This window comes from Heterodontus francisci, chromosome 13 (genome assembly GCF_036365525.1).
Source record: "Heterodontus francisci isolate sHetFra1 chromosome 13, sHetFra1.hap1, whole genome shotgun sequence".
In the NCBI taxonomy this organism is placed as follows: Eukaryota; Metazoa; Chordata; class Chondrichthyes; order Heterodontiformes; family Heterodontidae; genus Heterodontus; species Heterodontus francisci.
Window position 1 is genome coordinate 103,457,793 of NC_090383.1, and position 18,168 is coordinate 103,475,960.

At 40.9% G+C, this 18,168-nt stretch overlaps 1 protein-coding gene across 1 annotated transcript in view; it reads left to right on the forward strand.

Moving 5' to 3' along the window:
- heatr1 (HEAT repeat containing 1) overlaps positions 1 to 17,120 on the forward strand; it is a 103,317-nt gene extending 86,197 nt beyond the window's left edge. The window contains exons 34-45 of the mRNA XM_068045286.1: positions 2,265 to 2,388; positions 2,853 to 2,996; positions 6,387 to 6,676; positions 7,358 to 7,508; positions 7,602 to 7,760; positions 9,114 to 9,248; positions 10,396 to 10,500; positions 10,594 to 10,762; positions 12,371 to 12,525; positions 14,662 to 14,820; positions 15,810 to 15,918; positions 16,802 to 17,120. Of these exons, the coding sequence (XP_067901387.1) occupies positions 2,265 to 2,388; positions 2,853 to 2,996; positions 6,387 to 6,676; positions 7,358 to 7,508; positions 7,602 to 7,760; positions 9,114 to 9,248; positions 10,396 to 10,500; positions 10,594 to 10,762; positions 12,371 to 12,525; positions 14,662 to 14,820; positions 15,810 to 15,918; positions 16,802 to 16,890 (1,789 nt within the window). The 3' untranslated portion in view covers positions 16,891 to 17,120. The remainder of the gene's footprint in view (positions 1 to 2,264; positions 2,389 to 2,852; positions 2,997 to 6,386; positions 6,677 to 7,357; positions 7,509 to 7,601; positions 7,761 to 9,113; positions 9,249 to 10,395; positions 10,501 to 10,593; positions 10,763 to 12,370; positions 12,526 to 14,661; positions 14,821 to 15,809; positions 15,919 to 16,801) is intronic.
- Positions 17,121 to 18,168: the final 1,048 nt, after the last annotated feature.

An 18,168-nucleotide genomic window follows, 5' to 3' on the forward strand; every position in this document is an offset into this window, starting at 1 on the left:
CAGCGAATACAGTTTACTAAATTGAAAGAAGTACAAGTAAATTGTTGCTTCACCTGGAAGGAGTGTTTGAGTATTTGATGAGGAGAGAGGAGGTAAAAGGGCAGGTATTACACCTGCAATTGCATGGGAAGGGGACGAGGTATCTAGGGTGATGGAGGAGTGGCCCATGATATGGCGGAGGGAACGATCCCTTCGGAATGCTGACGGGAGGGGAAGGGAAGATGTGTTTAGTGGCAGAAATGGCGGAGGATGATCCTTTGGATGTGCAGGCTGGTGGAGTGGAAAGTGAGGACAAGGGAAACCCTGTCACGGTTCTGGGAGGAAGGGGAAGGGGTGAGGGCAGAAGTGTGGGAAATGGGTCGGACATGGTTGAGGGCCTTTTTTTAAATTATTTTATTTTTTTAACTGTGTACAGTACTGGTCTCCTTATTTAAGGAAGGATGTAAATGCGTTGGAGGCAGTACAGAGAAGGTTTACTAGACTAATACCTGGAATGGGCAGGCTGTCTTACGAGGAAAGATTGGACAGGCTAAGCTTGTTTCCGCTGGAATTTAGAAGAGTAAGAGACGACTTGATTGAAACATATAAGATCCTGAGGGGTCTTGACAGGGTGGATGTGGAAAGAATGTTTTCTCCTTGTGGGAGAATCTAGAACTGTTTAAAACAGAGATGAGGGGAAATATTTTCTCTGAGGGTTGAGTGTCTTTGGAATTCTCCTCCACAAAAGGCGGTGGAAGCAGAGTCTTTGAATATTTTTAAGGCAGAGGTAGATAGATACTTGATAAGCAAGGGGGTGGAAGGTTATCGGGGGTAGGTGGAAATATGGAGTAATCAGTTCAGCCATGAACTTATTGAATGGAGGAGCAGGCTCAAAGGGCCGAGTGGCCTACTCCTGCTCCTAATTTATATGTTTGTATGTGCCAGTTTTCATGTGCTTTTGGAAAGAGCTGCTCATTATTCTGCCATTAACACTCTCTCTGGACTAATGCTTTGTCTTTCACCACAACCATTAGCACGCTTTTTGCCTTTGTCCCAGGACATCTTTGTTATTTAATCTCTCCTGCCCTCTGACTTATCACACACCTTCCCTTTTGTTCTCTTCCCCACCACCACCCCGCCCTTACCTTTGCCATTTCTGATGAAAGGTCACAGACCTGAAACGTTAACTCTGCTTTGACTATATTGAAAATGCTGGTCCCTTTTATTAACCAGGACTGAATTCAGTGTCAATAGAGAGCAGGTGATGCTCATTGCAGTTTGTTGTTAAGGGCTGGATTTTTCCTCAGTCAGGGAGGTCCAGAAGGGAAGAGTGGAAAACTAGTATTTGTACTGAACTGTGGATTGAGAATAAAACAGTTATGGATCCTAATTTTGGTGGATGGACATCTGCCTTTTGAACATACTTCTCTCTCCACAGATGCTGCCTGACCTGCTGAGTATTTCCAGCACTTTCTGTTTTTATTTCAGATTTCCAGTATTTGCAGTATTTTGCTTTTATTTAATTGCAAATATATCCCTGAAATATAACTTGTTTCCAATTTTCTGTGGGGAAAATAGTCAACAAAAATCCAAAACCTGATGGAGTCTGTAGTGTTTACTGATGCTCAGCGGCAGTTAATTTCTCAACAAACTCAGTTATGATCAACAGTCATCAGTCCAGCAGTACGAGGCTTGTGCGTCAATGAGAAACATATCTGAAGTTTACAGCCAGCTTCCATCAGTGCAGAAATGAAGGCAAAACTGAATAAAATGGCCACATTAAATCATTCTGTATGTAAAAGAATCTGAATAATTGCAAGTCTTTGTTATTTTATTTGCCTTCTGCTGTGGATAATACTGGCGAGGTAGCATTTAATGCCTGTGGTTACCCCAAGAAGATAGTGGTGAACCAGCTTCTTCAGCTACTGCAGTCTGTGTGCTGATGATCTTAGTGTTGAGGTGATCAGACTACTCAAGTGTTACTTCATTTATCATCATCCAGATCCTCCTCCTATTAGTTTAGATAAAAAGAAAAATAAGTGAATGTTGAAAGTGTAGATTGAAAGCAGATAATGCTGGAATCTCTGAGTGTGAGGGGAGGGCCTCCTAGTGTGTACCAGGAACACATTGCATTGTATAATATTTGAAGTGGGTATGTAAACCACTCTAGAAATAACTAAGATTTTCATCAGTCTTTTGTAATTTGTTGGTGATCACGATGCATTTAAACCTGTTATTTTTCTGACTGGTTCCTCAGTGCATTGGACCTGTTTTGTTTCCCCTAGTTTGTTGGAGGAAATTCTGTGCTACATTAATGTGGTTGCTCACAGTGTGGAGGAGAATGCAGAGAAACCAACAGCCAAATTCTGGAGAGCTCTACTCAACCGGTCGTATGATGTCTTAGATAAAGTAGGTTTGCAGCCTTGCTGATCCTAGTTGTTGACTTACTTTCCAATTCAGATTTTGTGTCCTAACAAACTGATAAGCAGATGTTTTCTACAACACAAATGTAGAAGGTTCTTCAGGGAAATAAATATTCATTTGGTGTCAGCCTTGGCTCCATTCAAGCTCCACTCCATGGCTTGGGTACCTATGCTGCGCTGTCAGAGATGCTGTCTCTCAGATGAGATATTAAACGGATGCCCGATCTACCTTCTCAGGTGAACTTAAAAGATCCCGTGGCACTGTTTGAAAAAGAGCCAATATTTATCCCTCAACTAGCATCGCTATTTATCGCTGCCTGATCTGTATTACAATGCCACACTTGGCCAGTGCATTTTCCAATGGATGACTTGTATTGGCTGGCATTAGCTGACTTGATGAGGATGTAATTAAGTAATTTGTCTCAGCTCTCTTTTATTTCCCTGATACAGGTGAATGCCTTACTACCGACAGAAACCTTCATTCCAGTGATACGAGGCCTAATGAGTAATCGTTTACCTTCAGTTCGACGTAAAGCTATGGATCTCCTCAATAATAAGCTCCAGCAGCACAGAACAGTATGGCAGGAACATCAGGTGAGATTTTCATTCTGTTTTAAAATCAGATGCAAATCCTTCTGTCTAAATGAGCAGTATTGATTTCAAGGCGCTTGAATATTATATACCACAGTTTGAGGTTCACAACCGTGAAGTTTCAGGAATTGCCATACTCAGTCCTCACTTTGCTGCTCGGGTTGTTGTAGTATGCATTTACAGTTTACTTGTGTTGTGCTTGGTAGAAAAAAATTGCTGATTTCTTTGAGATGCTCAGAAACATTTGCAGTGGAGCCTCAAGAATTTTTAAAATGATAGAATGAGTCAGTGCTGCCAGCATTGCTTTTTTTATTCAAAACACAGCCTTCCCTCCAGCAAGATCAGTTGGTTTATCAACAGCTGCCTAGCTCTCTGCTTCCGCCCGCACCTCCCTCCCCACCTCCACACATACAAACACATACATACCCTCAACTTCAGCTCGGAGACCCATCACAGACCCAAAAAAGCTGGCCCTAAAAATGCTCCCCAAAGCCAACCATGGTCCCTTAAGTAGAATCTTTAAAATATATATCTAATTCCCTTTACTTTCAGAATTGAGCAATTGTGCTAATCTGCACTGATCCAATCGATAGGCCCTGGACTGCTGATCTGACAGATGTGCTCCTTTAAACGTGCTCATATTTAAACAGTCTGTATTGATTTTAAAGTTGACATTTCCACCAAGGTAGTCACTGGGCAGTAAGGACACTGTCAGTGAGTGCATATTGTATACAGCACTCACCTTTGTAGCATCTGGACAGCATTTGTACCTATCCCTCTTTATTCTTTAGCAGGGCTGGTAGGGCATGTAGGGAAAACTGTGAGCAGCAGATCAACGATTAGTACCTGAGCTAATCTTGCCAGCGAGAGTAACAGGGCTGAGTAATGTTAGAGAAGAACGAGAGGTGGCGAGCTAGAGAAGCGAGCACTGTCCAGTAACTTGAAAATTTATCAATTATTCAGTTTATCTTATCCACCAGAGGGTCCTCTCAATTATAATAAACAATGGAGTTTCTGTAGATTTTAAAGATTTTGACGTCTGAGACACTCATGCCAGCAGTTTAAAAAGACAAGCAATCTCTGTACTTGTTTTTTTTGTGATCTATATTTAGGCTGATCTTACTGGTCCAGTATCATGGGACAAAAATAAATGGCTGAATTTCAAGCTTTTGTCTTGTGTCTGCAAAGCAGTACACGATTCAGCTCATTGCTCCTACACCAGCTTTCTGAAAGAGCTATTCATTTTTAGATTTCCTCTTAACATTAATACAAAAGCAAAATACTGTGAATGCTGGAAATCTGAAATAAAAACACAAAATGCTGGAAATTCTCCAGGTCAGGCAGCATCTGTGGAGAGAGAAACAGAGTTTATGGCTGGAATTTTACGGTAGGCGGACGGGAGCCAGCCACTGACTGAAAAGTCGGTGGCAAACCCGCGTCCACCTTGCCCAGGGATCTGACCAGTATTTTGGGATTCAATTGGTGTGAGGCGGGACTTCCACCCGCTTGAGGTAGGAAGTCCCGCCTAATAGAGCTGCCGGTCAATCAGCGGACCAGTAGCTCTTAGTCCCAGCAGCGCCACTGAGAGTGGTGGCAACTGCTGGGACTACAGCCCAGCATGAAGGGAAGACAGGTTTTGGTTGCCTCGCCGGGGGTAATCGGTCGGGCCCCGACAAAGCAAGGGTGGTCGATTGGGGGGGAAGTGAGGCGTGTGGGTCTTGGGGGTGGTTGGGTTGGTGGGGGCGGCCCTCCATCAGTCACTTGGTTTTGCCAGGCGGCTTCTTTTTTCCTCAGCCACCCGACCAGCCACACGTAAAATCCGCGTGGAGGCGGGTGAAGGCCATTAAGTGGCCTCTTAAGGGCCTTGATTGGCCTGGGGCGGGCAGGCGGACTGTTTTCCGCCCCCACTGCCCTATGTAAAGTGGAGACGGGAGCGGGTTGGGAAGGCCTCCTTGGAGCCTCCCGCTCCATTTTATGCCACCCATCCACCGCTATACCACTTGTCGAGGTGGCTTAAACTTCAGCCCAACGTTTCAGGTCGATGATTTTTCAGAAATCAGTTAACTCTGTTGCTCCCTCCACAGATGCTGCTAGACTTCCTGAGTATTTCCAACATTTTCTGTTTTTGCTCTCTTAGCCTTTTTCATTTTAATGAAAAATCCCCATTTTCTGTAGTCTTCCTTCATAACTAAAGCTGCTCATCTCTAGTATCATATTGAATCTGTTCTGCGCTCTTAATTGTATCAAACACCTTTCGAGAATACATATATACACAAACATCCAGTGTATTTTCCTTTTCAATGCATTATTATTTCTTAAAAGGAATGTCAAATTTATGAGGCTATTTTTGGCTATTATAAACATTCGTAGTCACAAATTGAACAGTTAGATATTCAAGAGACTGAGCAATATGAAAATATTAAGAAAATGTAGGGAATCCACACTAGGGCAATCTGAAAGAGACCCTTTGGGCAGGATTTTCGTTCACGTGTCTTAATCCCACCGTCAGATTGAAATGCGAGTCAGAAACTCACATATGCCAATGGTGGGACCCAGCAAGCAATTTTGGAGGAGGCAGCTAATTAAGCAGCCACCTCTGGGAGCCCCATCCACCTAAGGATGACAGGCGGGCTCCTGAGTGTGGGGGAGCCAATAGGAGGCTGTCCAGCAGTCTTAGAACGGCAGCCCCACTGTCAAAGGTGGGAGCTGCTGAAGTATGTAGGGAGCCTTGAGGGCCTTTTCAAGTCTCCAGCCACAAAATGGTTAAATAAGGTGAGCAAAAGGTTTAGGGCTGTCGGACATGAGGGGAAAGCCTCCTCACCCCCCGCCCCCCCCACCGGCCTGCTGCTGGAATGCCGCCACCGATACACAGCCGTCCTCCTGACGCGACGGGTGCCCCGTGCACTAGATTGAAAATCCAGTTGGGAGAGTGCCGTTAGACTAAGCCCTCAAGAGGCAGTTGGTTACCATCCGCAGCCAGGTGGGTAACCATTCCCACTATCACCCCGACTCCTGCATAATCCCGTGGGGGCAGGAACGTGTTGTGGAGCAGGCCCAACAAGATTTTTCTACTGTTTTTGGAGCCCCACCCCACCCCACCCCACCCCCATCCCCCTCCACCCCCGACCTCCAGGTGCGCCTCAAAGGAATTTAGTATTTCTTGGATCCAAAATGGAAAACTTTACATTTCCCCACGTTGAACTTCATCTGCCATAGTGTTGCCCTCACACTTGGTCTTTCTATGTCCTTTTATAACTTTCTGCTCCTATCTACACATCTTACTGTGCCACCTAGTGAGATTTTTTTGTTTCATATTTCTAGTCTTGTTGGTTCTCATCTCGCTTACATATTTGTGTGAAATGGTTGCTTAAGTCAGGTTTCTTTTCTCACCAGGTAAAGTTGCTTTTGAGCCTGATTGACGAGCTTGTGAACGTTGCTTGTTGTAAGGAAAAAGAAGTGGAACAAGCCGTTAACCGTCAAACAGCCCTCTTCAGCCTGAAGCTGCTGTGTAGGTGTTTTGGTGCAAATCACCAGGATTCATTTGTGCCTGTGCTGGCAACTGCTGTTGACCTCGTCATGGGTGGCAATGAAGAGGAGGAAAAGAATGTGCTGGGAAGTGCATTGCTTTGTATAGCTGAAGTTACCACTGCACTCAAAGCAATGGCAATACCACAGCTTCCAAGGTATAGAGTCTGAGAAAAAAAAGTGTACAATGAGAACTCATCAAAACTGTATAATCTATAACAGCAGGTAAAAAAGCAGTACCCTGAAAAAGTCCTGTTTCTATGTAAAATTTCAGTGGTACTGCTCAGGGCACATTAAAAGAAGTGCAGTTTTATAAGGGCAGAAAATGTGTCCCTCCGAGCAAGATGTAATTGTTGAATAGTTGGTGATTTACAGGTCTGAAGGCAGACGAGAACCTTTTTTGGTCGTGTACTATTTGTATAATGTGGAAATACTGCTTAAGAATTTTTCAGTTACTTGTTAATGTATTGAATAGAAATAGCCTGTGATTTCCTTTGATTTACATGTAGTTAAGAGGAGCTATATCCTACAAACTAGTTTATTCTGATTCTATCTATAAAGATGAGAATTCTGTGTTTTGAAATCAGATTTCATCTCTCTAGTTTCCATGTCCCTCAATGGAATAGATTACACTGCATTTTACTATGTTTAATTACTACGGACAGTGTTAAACTTGCCGAGTGCTTTTCTGTACAATCTGAACTGAAGATTTCTAAGGAGGTAAAAATGGAACACCATTGTTCCATGTGCAATAAGTTTTTTTTGCCCTTAATTATAGACCATTTTGTCTTAAAAATCTACCAATGCTCGCATTTTATGAGTGGATTTATTTTGTGCAGGCTGATGCCAGGACTTCTAAAGACCCTGAAAAAACAGAAGGAAATTCTGTCCAATGAGATTTATTTGCTCAGTGCTGTTACAGCATTGCAGAGAGTTACAGAAACACTGCCACATTTCATCAGCCCCTACCTACTGGACATCCTAGCACAAGTAAGCTTAACAGAATTCCGTTACTGTGTGGCAGAAGCCACAGATGTTATTTTCATGAAGCTGAAGTACTCATGCAGTGATACTTTCCTGTAGGTCACTCACTTGACCAAGATTGCTTCAAGGACAGGCCATTCCTCACAGCTTGACCTCCGTTTAACATCGCTTCGGACTACATTGGCCACAAAGCTAGCTTCTAGAGTTCTGTTGCCAGCGATTAGCAAATGCTACGATAAACTTGCTGACGCCAATCAGGTTAGCGTTATTCTCTATTGGGATTTCTGTTTTCTTTCTCTGTACTATTCAAGTTAGAGGTGATGGAAAATTCCAGAAGCCTGCAAGTGATGCATCTGTTGCTTTGGGTGTTAAAATCCCATGGTTATAGTATAGTGCTAACCTGTAAGTAGTGTTGTTGTAATTTCACGCGGCGGTTTCTTTTAAATGATAGCTGTGAGATATGCAGTGGCATTTTACATCATAAAAAATATCATAGCATCCAACTAGATCAGTGAATTATCTGCATTCAGATATATTGTATAGATTCATTTAGTCACATCACTGTGTATATTAGATTAGATTAGAGATACAGCACTGAAACAGGCCCTTCAGCCCACCGAGTCTGTGCCGAACATCAACCACCAATTTATACTACTCCTACACTAATCCCATATTCCTACCAAACATCCCCACCTGTCCCTATATTTCCCTACCACCTACCTATACTAGTGACAATTTATAATGGCCAATTTACCTATCAACCTGCAAGTCTTTTGGCTTGTGGGAGGAAACCGGAGCACCCGGAGAAAACCCACGCAGACACAGGGAGAACTTGCAAACTCCACACAGGCAGTACCCGGAATCGAACCCGGGTCCCTGGAGCTGTGAGGCTGCGGTGCTAACCACTGCGCCACTGTGCCGCCCCTTATACTTATACTTATACTTATACAGCATTTTTGGTGTGAACCCCTTTTCAGGCCTTTTTGAGTGGGATACTTTTGTTTTCAGAAACCTGCGAATATTAAATGCCCTTTAATCAGCTTGGACTTCTGCATAATATCTAAACATGCATATATTTTAATTGAGTTTTAATTAACTTACATCTTATACCAAGGTTTTACATTTCATTGCTTTCCTGAACCCCTTTTATCACACACAACATATCAAATCATACAGAAATATACAATTTCTGTTTTATTTAACTACCTTGTGAATGTCCAAACTCCAGGTTGTCCCTTAGCTTGAGCAGCAGATTGGCCTGTCATCCAGTGAGAAAATTGGTACGTGGCTTGAACATCCTACATTCTAAAGGACAAAATCTGCAACCTTACTTGTTCGCACTTTTGCATGTGCCTCCGTTTTTTTTTAACCATTTCGTTTCAACTGTGATTTCATCAGTCTGTCACTGCACAGCCGATGGTTTAACTGGGACAGTGAGTAGGGAGCTACATGGAGAGGCAGGAGTTGACAATGATGGCTGTTGTTTACTACTACTTTACAGCTCATGAATTGAGCAACAGTAGCACTGGGAGGATTTGTCTTATCATTTAATGCAAGGTGTTAGTTGTGAGAAAATGGAATTGGTTTCTAACTTGTTTGTATCTTCTCTAGAGTTATTTAGGTCCACTTTTCGATATCCTGAAAGAACATATTAATAACATGGAAAAGGAACAACTGAACTCCCATCAATCTGAGCTCACATTGTTTTTCCTCAAAGCCTTGGATTTCAGAGCAGATCACTTGGAGGTATTACACACAGACTGAATAATAATTATTTTACAAAATGAGATTTAAAAAGAAAATCACCAATTCATTTATGCATGTGACTTTTGTAGTTTGTGAAAAGAAACCCTCAAATCTGAATTTAAACACCAAATGTACAACTTAACCCAATTGTTGAGCGTCTGGTGGTGTACATATGTTAGCATGGCTTGGTAGCACTGCTTAGGGGTTAGAAAGTAATGGGTTCAGGGTTCAAGCCTCAAGCCAAGGCTTGTGTTCATAATCTGGGCTGACACTGCAGTGCAGACCCACTGATTGGTGGGAGGGATTTTGGAAAAAAAAATTTGCACAGAGTTATAAGGACATGAAATGCCCTACTGGAAACAAAGATGAAGGCAGAATCCATAATATATTTTAAAAAGAAAATAGATGAATAGTTAAAAACAGGAATTTGAAAGGGAATGAGACTGTGTTTAACTCGGAGAGTCGGTGTAAGTATTATGGGCTGAATGGCCTACTTCAGTGCTACAAATCAGGGCTGCATGGTGGACGTTGAAGATCCCATGAGATTTGAAGAAGAGCAGTAAGATCCCTGCTATCTTATCCAATGTTCCTCCTTCAACTACCACCAAAAATCATTAACATCTCATTGCTATTTGTGAGATATTGTTAGTGCAGAATAACAGGTGCATTTGCTTTTCGCACATAAAATCTATTGGCTGTATAAAGTGCTTTGAGATGTTTTGATATATAAAATACAACTAATTATTTACTTGTACAGACTGTATTATGTGCCAAATGGCTTCACATAAAACCTTCGCTTGGTCACCAGTTTGCAAATGCAACCACTGCTTATAATCTGCTCTTGCAGATATTTTGACAAACTTTACAATTGGTCAAGCTTCTGAAAAACAGTTACATATAATATGTAACTTGCATTGAGTTTGCGTGGTCAGAAAGACGTGAAGGTCGAACCTGTCTACATTCCATGGATGGCCTCAAAACCACACCAAGGTAACCCCATCAGTCATGGTGCTTGAGTGATGAAGGGTCGTTGTCTGTTCATACTTAGAAGATTAAAATGTAGTTGAATATTACATAGATTGCTTTCCCACATTCTAATGATTGTATAAGACCAATTTTCTTATTGTTTTTCTCTTCCCCTCTACAGGATAGTTTGGACAAAGTGGGTGAGATTGAGGGACATGTCATTAACTGTCTTGTTGTCATGGTAATGAAACTTTCAGAGGTTACCTTCAGACCCCTGTTCTTTAAGGTATGTTATTGATATTAAATTAGCTACTCCCTGATACTTTTCTGTTGAATGGTTTATTTTTAAACCACTGACCTACGGTTTGTTTCTGATCAGCTGTTCGACTGGAGTAAATCTGAGGGATTCCCCAAAGATCGTATGATTACATTCTACCATTTGGCAGACTGCATTGCAGACAAGCTGAAGGGGTTATTCACCCTATTTGCTGGGCAGTTAGTGAAACCTTTCACTGATATTCTGAACCAGACAAATACTGTCAAGACTGGTAAGTTGAAATTGATTAACTTTTTTTAAATTATTCTACGTCCGTGGTGGGAAAATTTTGAGACATTAATCTGGCACTGAATTAAATTGCACTTGGAAAAATATAGGTTAATAAATGAAAGCTGGCAGAGATTTGTTAAAGGCAAATTGTGTTTAACTTGATTGAGCTTTTTGGTGAAGTAATGAAAAAGATGGATGAGGATAATGTGGTTGATGCTGTGTACATGGACTTGCAAAAATTACTTTTTAGCAAAATTGAAGCCCATGGGATTAATGGGATAGTGGTTGCATTGATACAAAATTAGGCAAGGGACAGAAAGCAGAGAGCAGTGGTTAACGGTTGCTTTTCAGACTGAGGGAAATGTGAAATGTTATACCCCAGGGGTCAGTGTTGGGACCACTGCTTTTTTTAAAAAATAGATTAATGATCTGGACTTCAGTACACAGGGCATAATTTCAAAGTTTGTGGATGACGCAAACTCAAGTATAGTTAACCGTGAGGAGAATAGCAACAGACTTCAGGAGGACATAGATTGGGGAAATGGGAAGACATATGGCAGATGAAATTTAAAGCAGAGAAGTGTGAAGTGATTCATTTTAGTAGGACAAATGAGGACAGTCAGTATAAATGGTACAATTTCAAAGTGGATGCTGAACAGAAACACCTGGGGATGTATATACACACATATTTGAAGGTGGCAGGACAAGTTGAGAAGACTGTTAAAAGGCATATGGGATCCCTTGACTTTATAAATGGAGGCCCAGAGAACAAAAGCAAGGAAGTTTTCCTAAGCCTTTATGAAACACTGGTTAGGACTCAGCAGGGGTGTTGTGTCCAGTTCTGGGCACCACACTTTAGGAAGGATGTCACGCCCTTAGAGAGGGTGTCGAGGAGAATTATGAGAATGGTACCAGGGTTGAAAGACTTCAGTGAGGTGGAGAAACTTAAGAGGAGATTTCAAAGTGTTCAAATTCATGAAGGGTTTTGATAGAGCAAATAGGAGAAACTATATCAAGTGGCAGATGGTCGGTAACCAGAGCACACAGATTTAAGGGGAAAAAATATTTATGCAGTGAGTTATGATCTGGAATGCTGAATCTGAAAGGTGATGGAAGCAGATTCACTCATAACTTTTCAGAGGGAATTGGATAGCACTTTCAAAAAAACTAGTATATGTACAATGGGCCAAAAGGCCTCCTTCTGTCCTGTAAGATTCTTTATCACAAAATTACATTATTGGTTTATAGGCCTGACAAAGAAACCGACAGACGTGTGAAAGTTAGCAAAGAAAATGATTGTTGAGCAATATATTTAAGTTCAAATTGATGTAGTACCTGAATTTTTTTAATCAAAAAGGTTATACTTCAGCTATATGAAAGAAAGAGAATTTGCATTCATTACAGCCTCTTTCGCAACTTCAGGGCATCCACACAGCCAATGATGTGTAGCCACTGTTGTAATATATGGGGTCCAATCAGCAGTCATTAATGTCAGATTCCTTATGTATGTCAAATGCACTGAGTATAATACAGGCTTTTTAAAATTTAACTTCAGGATTACTCAACTGTTGAATTTATTGAGTTATCTTTTTGTTTTTTACCAAAATAGAAGAAGCTTTCTTTGACTCGGACAAGAACACAGAGAAATCTTGCTTGCTGCTTCAATTTGTCTCTGACTGCATGCACAAAATCTTTCTCTACGATACTCAGCGATTTGTCAGTAAGGAAAGAGCTGACACCCTTATGATGCCCTTAGTAGATCAGGTTTGTAATTCTGCTTGAATGTTTCATTCTAACTCTTAAAACTGATCCCAGTTAGTGACTTTTTCGATATTCACATGGGTACAGTGTTTGTAATCTTTATCTGGTGCTATATAGAGATTTCTGATGTAGGATAATGTAGACAAGCTATGAAGCATCCCTGGAGCAAGCAGTGAAATACAACCATAGATGGAGGCCAATCGGCCCATCGTGCCTGTGCCGGCTCCTTGGTGGAGCTATCCAAGTCATCCCACTCCCTTGCTCTTACCCAATAGCCATGTAAATGTTTTTTTCCTTCAAGTATTTAAATCACACTATCACTACTGTTCACATTACATGATTTGTTCGTGGGAGCCACTCATCTTTCCTATCGGCACAGTGGCGCAGTGGTTAGCACCGGAGCCTCACAGCTCCAGCGACCCGGGTTCAATTCTGGGTACTGCCTGTGTGGAGTTTGCAAGTTCTCCCTGTGTCTGCGTGGGTTTCCTCCGGGTGCTCCGGTTTCCTCCCACATGCCAAAGACTTGCAGGTTGATGGATTAATTGGCCATTATAAATTGCCCCTAGTATGGGTAGGTGGTAGGGAAATATAGGGACAGGTGGGGATGTGGTAGGAATATGGAATTAGTGTAGGATTAGTATAAATGGGTGGTTGATGGTCGGCACAGACTCGGTGGGCCGAAGGGCCTGTTTCAGTGCTGTATCTCTAAACTAAACTAAACTAAACTTGTGACATTTTTTTTAGAAAAAAAACTATAAACAACACTAACTAATATTGCATTTATATTAGAGAATAACCCAATCCAAATTTGACTTTCATTACAGACGTTTAGATGATATGACTAGAGCACTCTTATAGTTCATATTGCTATCTCAACCCCTTTGTTATAGCATTGTTGTCACCAGAATCTGTTCAAGAGCTGCCTAGGTGCACTTCTCATCGAAAATTGCAGTATTTGGCCAGCAAATCACACCTGATGTAATAAGTGTAGGAAACTAAATTATAGGACCCCTAGAAACTTCCAGCACTTAAAGGCTAAAAGTATGGCAACACAGGGGAGGCCAATTCCACAGCCACAGAATCAAAAGGATCGAGGACATTGATAGGTTATATATAATATATACAGCTGTTCTATTTTTCATCTAATCAGGTGCCCCCTCAGTTATACTCTTAAAATAATTTGTGTCTCCCATATATTTTTATGTATAGTACACTTCCTGGAATTGTAATAGTTCTTTTTGTACCATCTGTAACTCTTTTAGCCTTGTTTCTTTGAGTAACCTCCGGTTTATCCTACATGATGCAGTCAAAGTGGGTGTTCTGCATCAGCTCTCTCTGCCTGGCCAACTTTGTGTTGCCACCACACTCTAACTGCTTCTCCAACCCGTCTGCCATTACTCTCCCCCATTCTGTGGCCTGTTCTGCCTTTCTCCAGCCCTCCTTGCCCTACTCCATTCTGCCTTCACCCTCCCTCCTTTGCTAGCCCTGTTCTGCCAAGCTCCATACCACCTGTCTTCCCTCATTCGCCACCTTGCATCAGCCCATCTTTCAAGTGCATGCTATTTTACTGTCTTTGCCAACTCACCAATGCTACACAGCTCACAAATTTAGCAAGTCACATTATGACCCCTGTAGTTTCTTCTGACTTTATTTGGTGTCTGCCCAAAAGTAATGAACCTCTAATTGACTTCTAGAAGACACTACACAAGAGTCTTTAATGCACACTGCAGCCGTTTTTCCTATATTTTTCCTCTAGGTACTACAGAGAATTCCTGATTTGCAATTGCAAATCATGTTTTAATAACCCTTTAGTAATAGTATTGGTTAATCATGTTATGTGAACGTAATTCTGCATCCATGTATTTTGCATCAAAAAGAGAATTAAAGCCACACCTAAAATATGAACTATATCCTCAGTAAAACCAGGCGGAGTTGGACACCTTATAAACACATTTGACCTTTAGGGTTTATGTTTTACAGTCTAATCTAAAACCCTCAATAAGACCAATGTGATCACTTTTTGTTGGCATATAGACACACACACACATATATGTATGTTGCACTAAACTCTGAATATGTCTATCATCGATCTAGTGTTAAGAAATGTTACTATATTCTGAAACCCTGTAATCTACATAGCTGGAAAACATGCTGGGAGGCGAAGAGGAGTACAAGGATAGAGTGACCAATCATCTTGTCCCGTGTATAGCTCAGTTTTCTGTTGCTGTTGCTGATGATTCTGTCTGGAAACCACTGAATTACCAGATCCTGCTTAAGACGAGGCACAGCTCACCAAATGTAGGTAACCATGACTGCGAGATGTTCAGCCTACCTTAAAGTTTTTTAAATGGCATATTTTATGTTTGTTTTATTAGCTATATTGTCTATTGGCAACACAGTAAACAGTGTTAACTTTTTGAGGCATTAATTGTGCTTTGGTGGTAATCATGGTTGGCTGCAAATGCCAAAGTTCTGATTGGAATTCCTCAATGGTATTGTTAGTAAACACATCGCCCACTTAGATGCGGAACCATAAAGACCAAGATCATCTCTGGTTCAATCCCAGCCTGTGCAAAATTAGCTGATTTTTTTTTTGTTCTTGGGATATTTATTGGCCATTCAGTCAAGCATGCAGTTTGGGGGTGGTAGTAACCTTCCCTGAAGGATATCTGTGAACCTCTGGGGTGTTTAGGACAATCCATTGGCTTTTAATAGTCATTGTTTCTGGTGCTGACCCACAAATTACAAGATTTATTCAATTCAATTTCACAACTTGACAGGATAACAGTTGGGCGATGCATTTGGCCTTAACAGACCCTGTGCTGGATGCAAGAAGAAAAATCAAGCAGAGTTGCTTCTCTTGGTCACTATCCACCAAGCCCTGCTGAAAACTATGCATGGAAGGACATTGATTGATGAAAACATTGCGTTATTCTTGGATGCTTAATGGAGATGAATAGCCTGACTTTTTTTAAAATTTCAGTATTGTTTATTTTCTGTTAATTGTCTGCAGTTCATTATCAGTGCATAAAGAACTTTTTTTTAATACAAACTGCCAAGACACTCATGAGGGATAGTTTAGTACCTTCATAAGGGAGGAAACATCAGGAGAAAAGCTTTGATTCAGTATAGACAGTGAATGCGGAAGGGTATTTAGTTGAAGTCTTTGAAAAATCCCTCATTTAAGAAAGTGTTAGGTCATTAACATCAGATTTGAATTAGGGTGGATGTATTTTTTTTCCAACATAATTATGTAAAGAGCTAAAATATATCGACTTAATGTGCAGGTCAGATTTTCTGCTCTGATTATGTTGCTGGAACTGGCTAGTAAACTGAAGGAGAACTACATGGCTTTACTGCCAGAAACCATCCCTTTCTTGGCAGAGCTACTGGAAGGTAAGATATTGAATTGGACTAAAACCTTACTTCTAGTACCATAAGTTACAAGTGGTTTAACTTTTATAAAAATTAAGTTTAATACAGGCATTATTCATGTTTTTAATAATTCTACATAAAATATATTGAAAAGGACAATCAGAGTGTTCAGAATATCTTTGCTAAGTTAGAAATGAATGTTGACAGCTGCTGCACACTTTGCCAGAGTGGTAGGACAATTAATTGTATTTCTGCTTCATCCAAGGGAAAAGATGAGTGAAATTCATCTTGGGTGGTAGAGTAAAACAGCCCATAACACAATCCACCTGATTCTCTTACCTATCGAAGTCCATAGAAAAGGAAATCGGGCGAGTGTACAGCTGGCTGTTGATCTGTATCACCTGTTTTGTGCTGTTGCCCATGACTAATTTCACCCCCTCGGTCTTGCTCGCTCACCCAAGTGGGTAAAATAAAAAAAATTAACTCCCATCTTATGCTTTGTGTAATTCTTGATATCGTGATACTCTTGAGAGTTCCAGGTAATACAGCTACTGCATAGAGGAAAGACAAATGTTTGTGCATTTTTGAAATAAGGGGGATATTGAAATGCCTCAACATAAACACACTACCAACAGAGCATAGCATTGGGCTTTGAACAGACCTCTCAAAGCCTTGATTGGCCACGGAGGGTGAATTAACATTTGGTTTCAATGCTATGTTCCATCTTACTTGCAACTCTGGCTTAAAGTTCAGCATTGCGCCTTGAAATTAACTTCCAAATAGAGGCAAATGCCTTTAAGATTCTAAAACAGCAAGTGAGTGCAGCACTGCATTTATCATCCACACCTTTGATTTCATAGCAGTACAACTTTTGCCTTAAATATTTGTGTACTTTATGTTGCAGATGAATGTGAGGAAGTGGAGCACCATTGTCAGAAAGTTATCCAGCAGCTTGAGGTCATACTTGGAGAACCACTGCAAAGCTATTTCTGAAAATTAAGTTGTACAAGTTTTTATAAATGTAATTTCTATATGTACAGTAGGGGTTCATATTAAGTTTCTTGTAATCTACAGCTATTTAAATATACTAACACCACTGCCGTTGGATTAGTGGTGCTGAAGGTACAGAATTTTATCTTGCTACATGTGATGAATGTTGCGTTGCCAGTTGTGAACAACCATTGGTATCACCCAACAACTTTTAATAAACAGATCAAAAACCACTATTGATGCTTTTTGCTTTCTTTACATTCAAGTGGGTATACTAGCAACAGCTTCAAATTCCACTTTGGCAAGTTGTGAAATTGGTTCATAAATGTCCTTTATGCAAGGGAATCTGTCATCTAGATCTGGTACAAGTTGACTCTTAATGTCTTACAGGGCAACAACTGTCAGAATCTCAGTTTGCATTTAAGTGATTCAATAGAGTAGATGCAGATGTGAGAATCTAGCGCAAGCAGGCATAATCTTAATTAGAGCTAGGCCATGTAAAAGTGAAATTGGAAAGCACTTCACACAAAGAGTAGAGGAAATCAGATAATCTCTTCCTGAAAAGGCTGTAGATGCAGATTTCAATATTTCCCCTTTGGGCACCTGTTCTAATGTCTCCATGTTTGCCTTGGTGGCAAATTTTATGTTGATTACATTGCTGTGAAGTGCCTTGGAACATTTAAATTCATTAAAAGCTACTAAGATGCCTGTTGTTGTGAATGAATAGACCAAGCATAATAGTGTTAGAAAAAGATGGGGAACTTCAGTTACATAGAACAGCAACTAAGGGAGAGGTTTAATAGGTGTTCAAAAATCGAGGGGTTGAGAGAGTAAATAAGGAAAATCTGTTTCCAGTGGCAAAAAGGTCAGGAAGCAGAGGGAAGATGGGATTTTTTTTTTTAAAACAAAGTGAGTTATGATCTGGAGTACATGGCTTCAAATAGTGGTGGAAGTAGATTCGATAGTTCTTAACTACTGCAGGGGGATGAGTGAACAGGATGGTGCAAATACACAGGCCATGACCTTACTCGAGCCTCTAGCAAGGTATGTACGGCAGGAGTCTGTGCATTCATGAGTGATGTGAACATTGACATCGAGCTTCTGCTGTTGGAGCTGCACTTTAATATGGATGGAAGTTTCCAGTTCAGGCACATAAAGAATGAGAGCAATAGTGCAAAAGGGAGAATATTTAAGTAATCTCTGTATACTAACCAGAAAGAAGTTTTAACCCAGGTCATCAGTTTTCGGCATCTTCTTTCTCTTTCCCCATCCACAATAGAC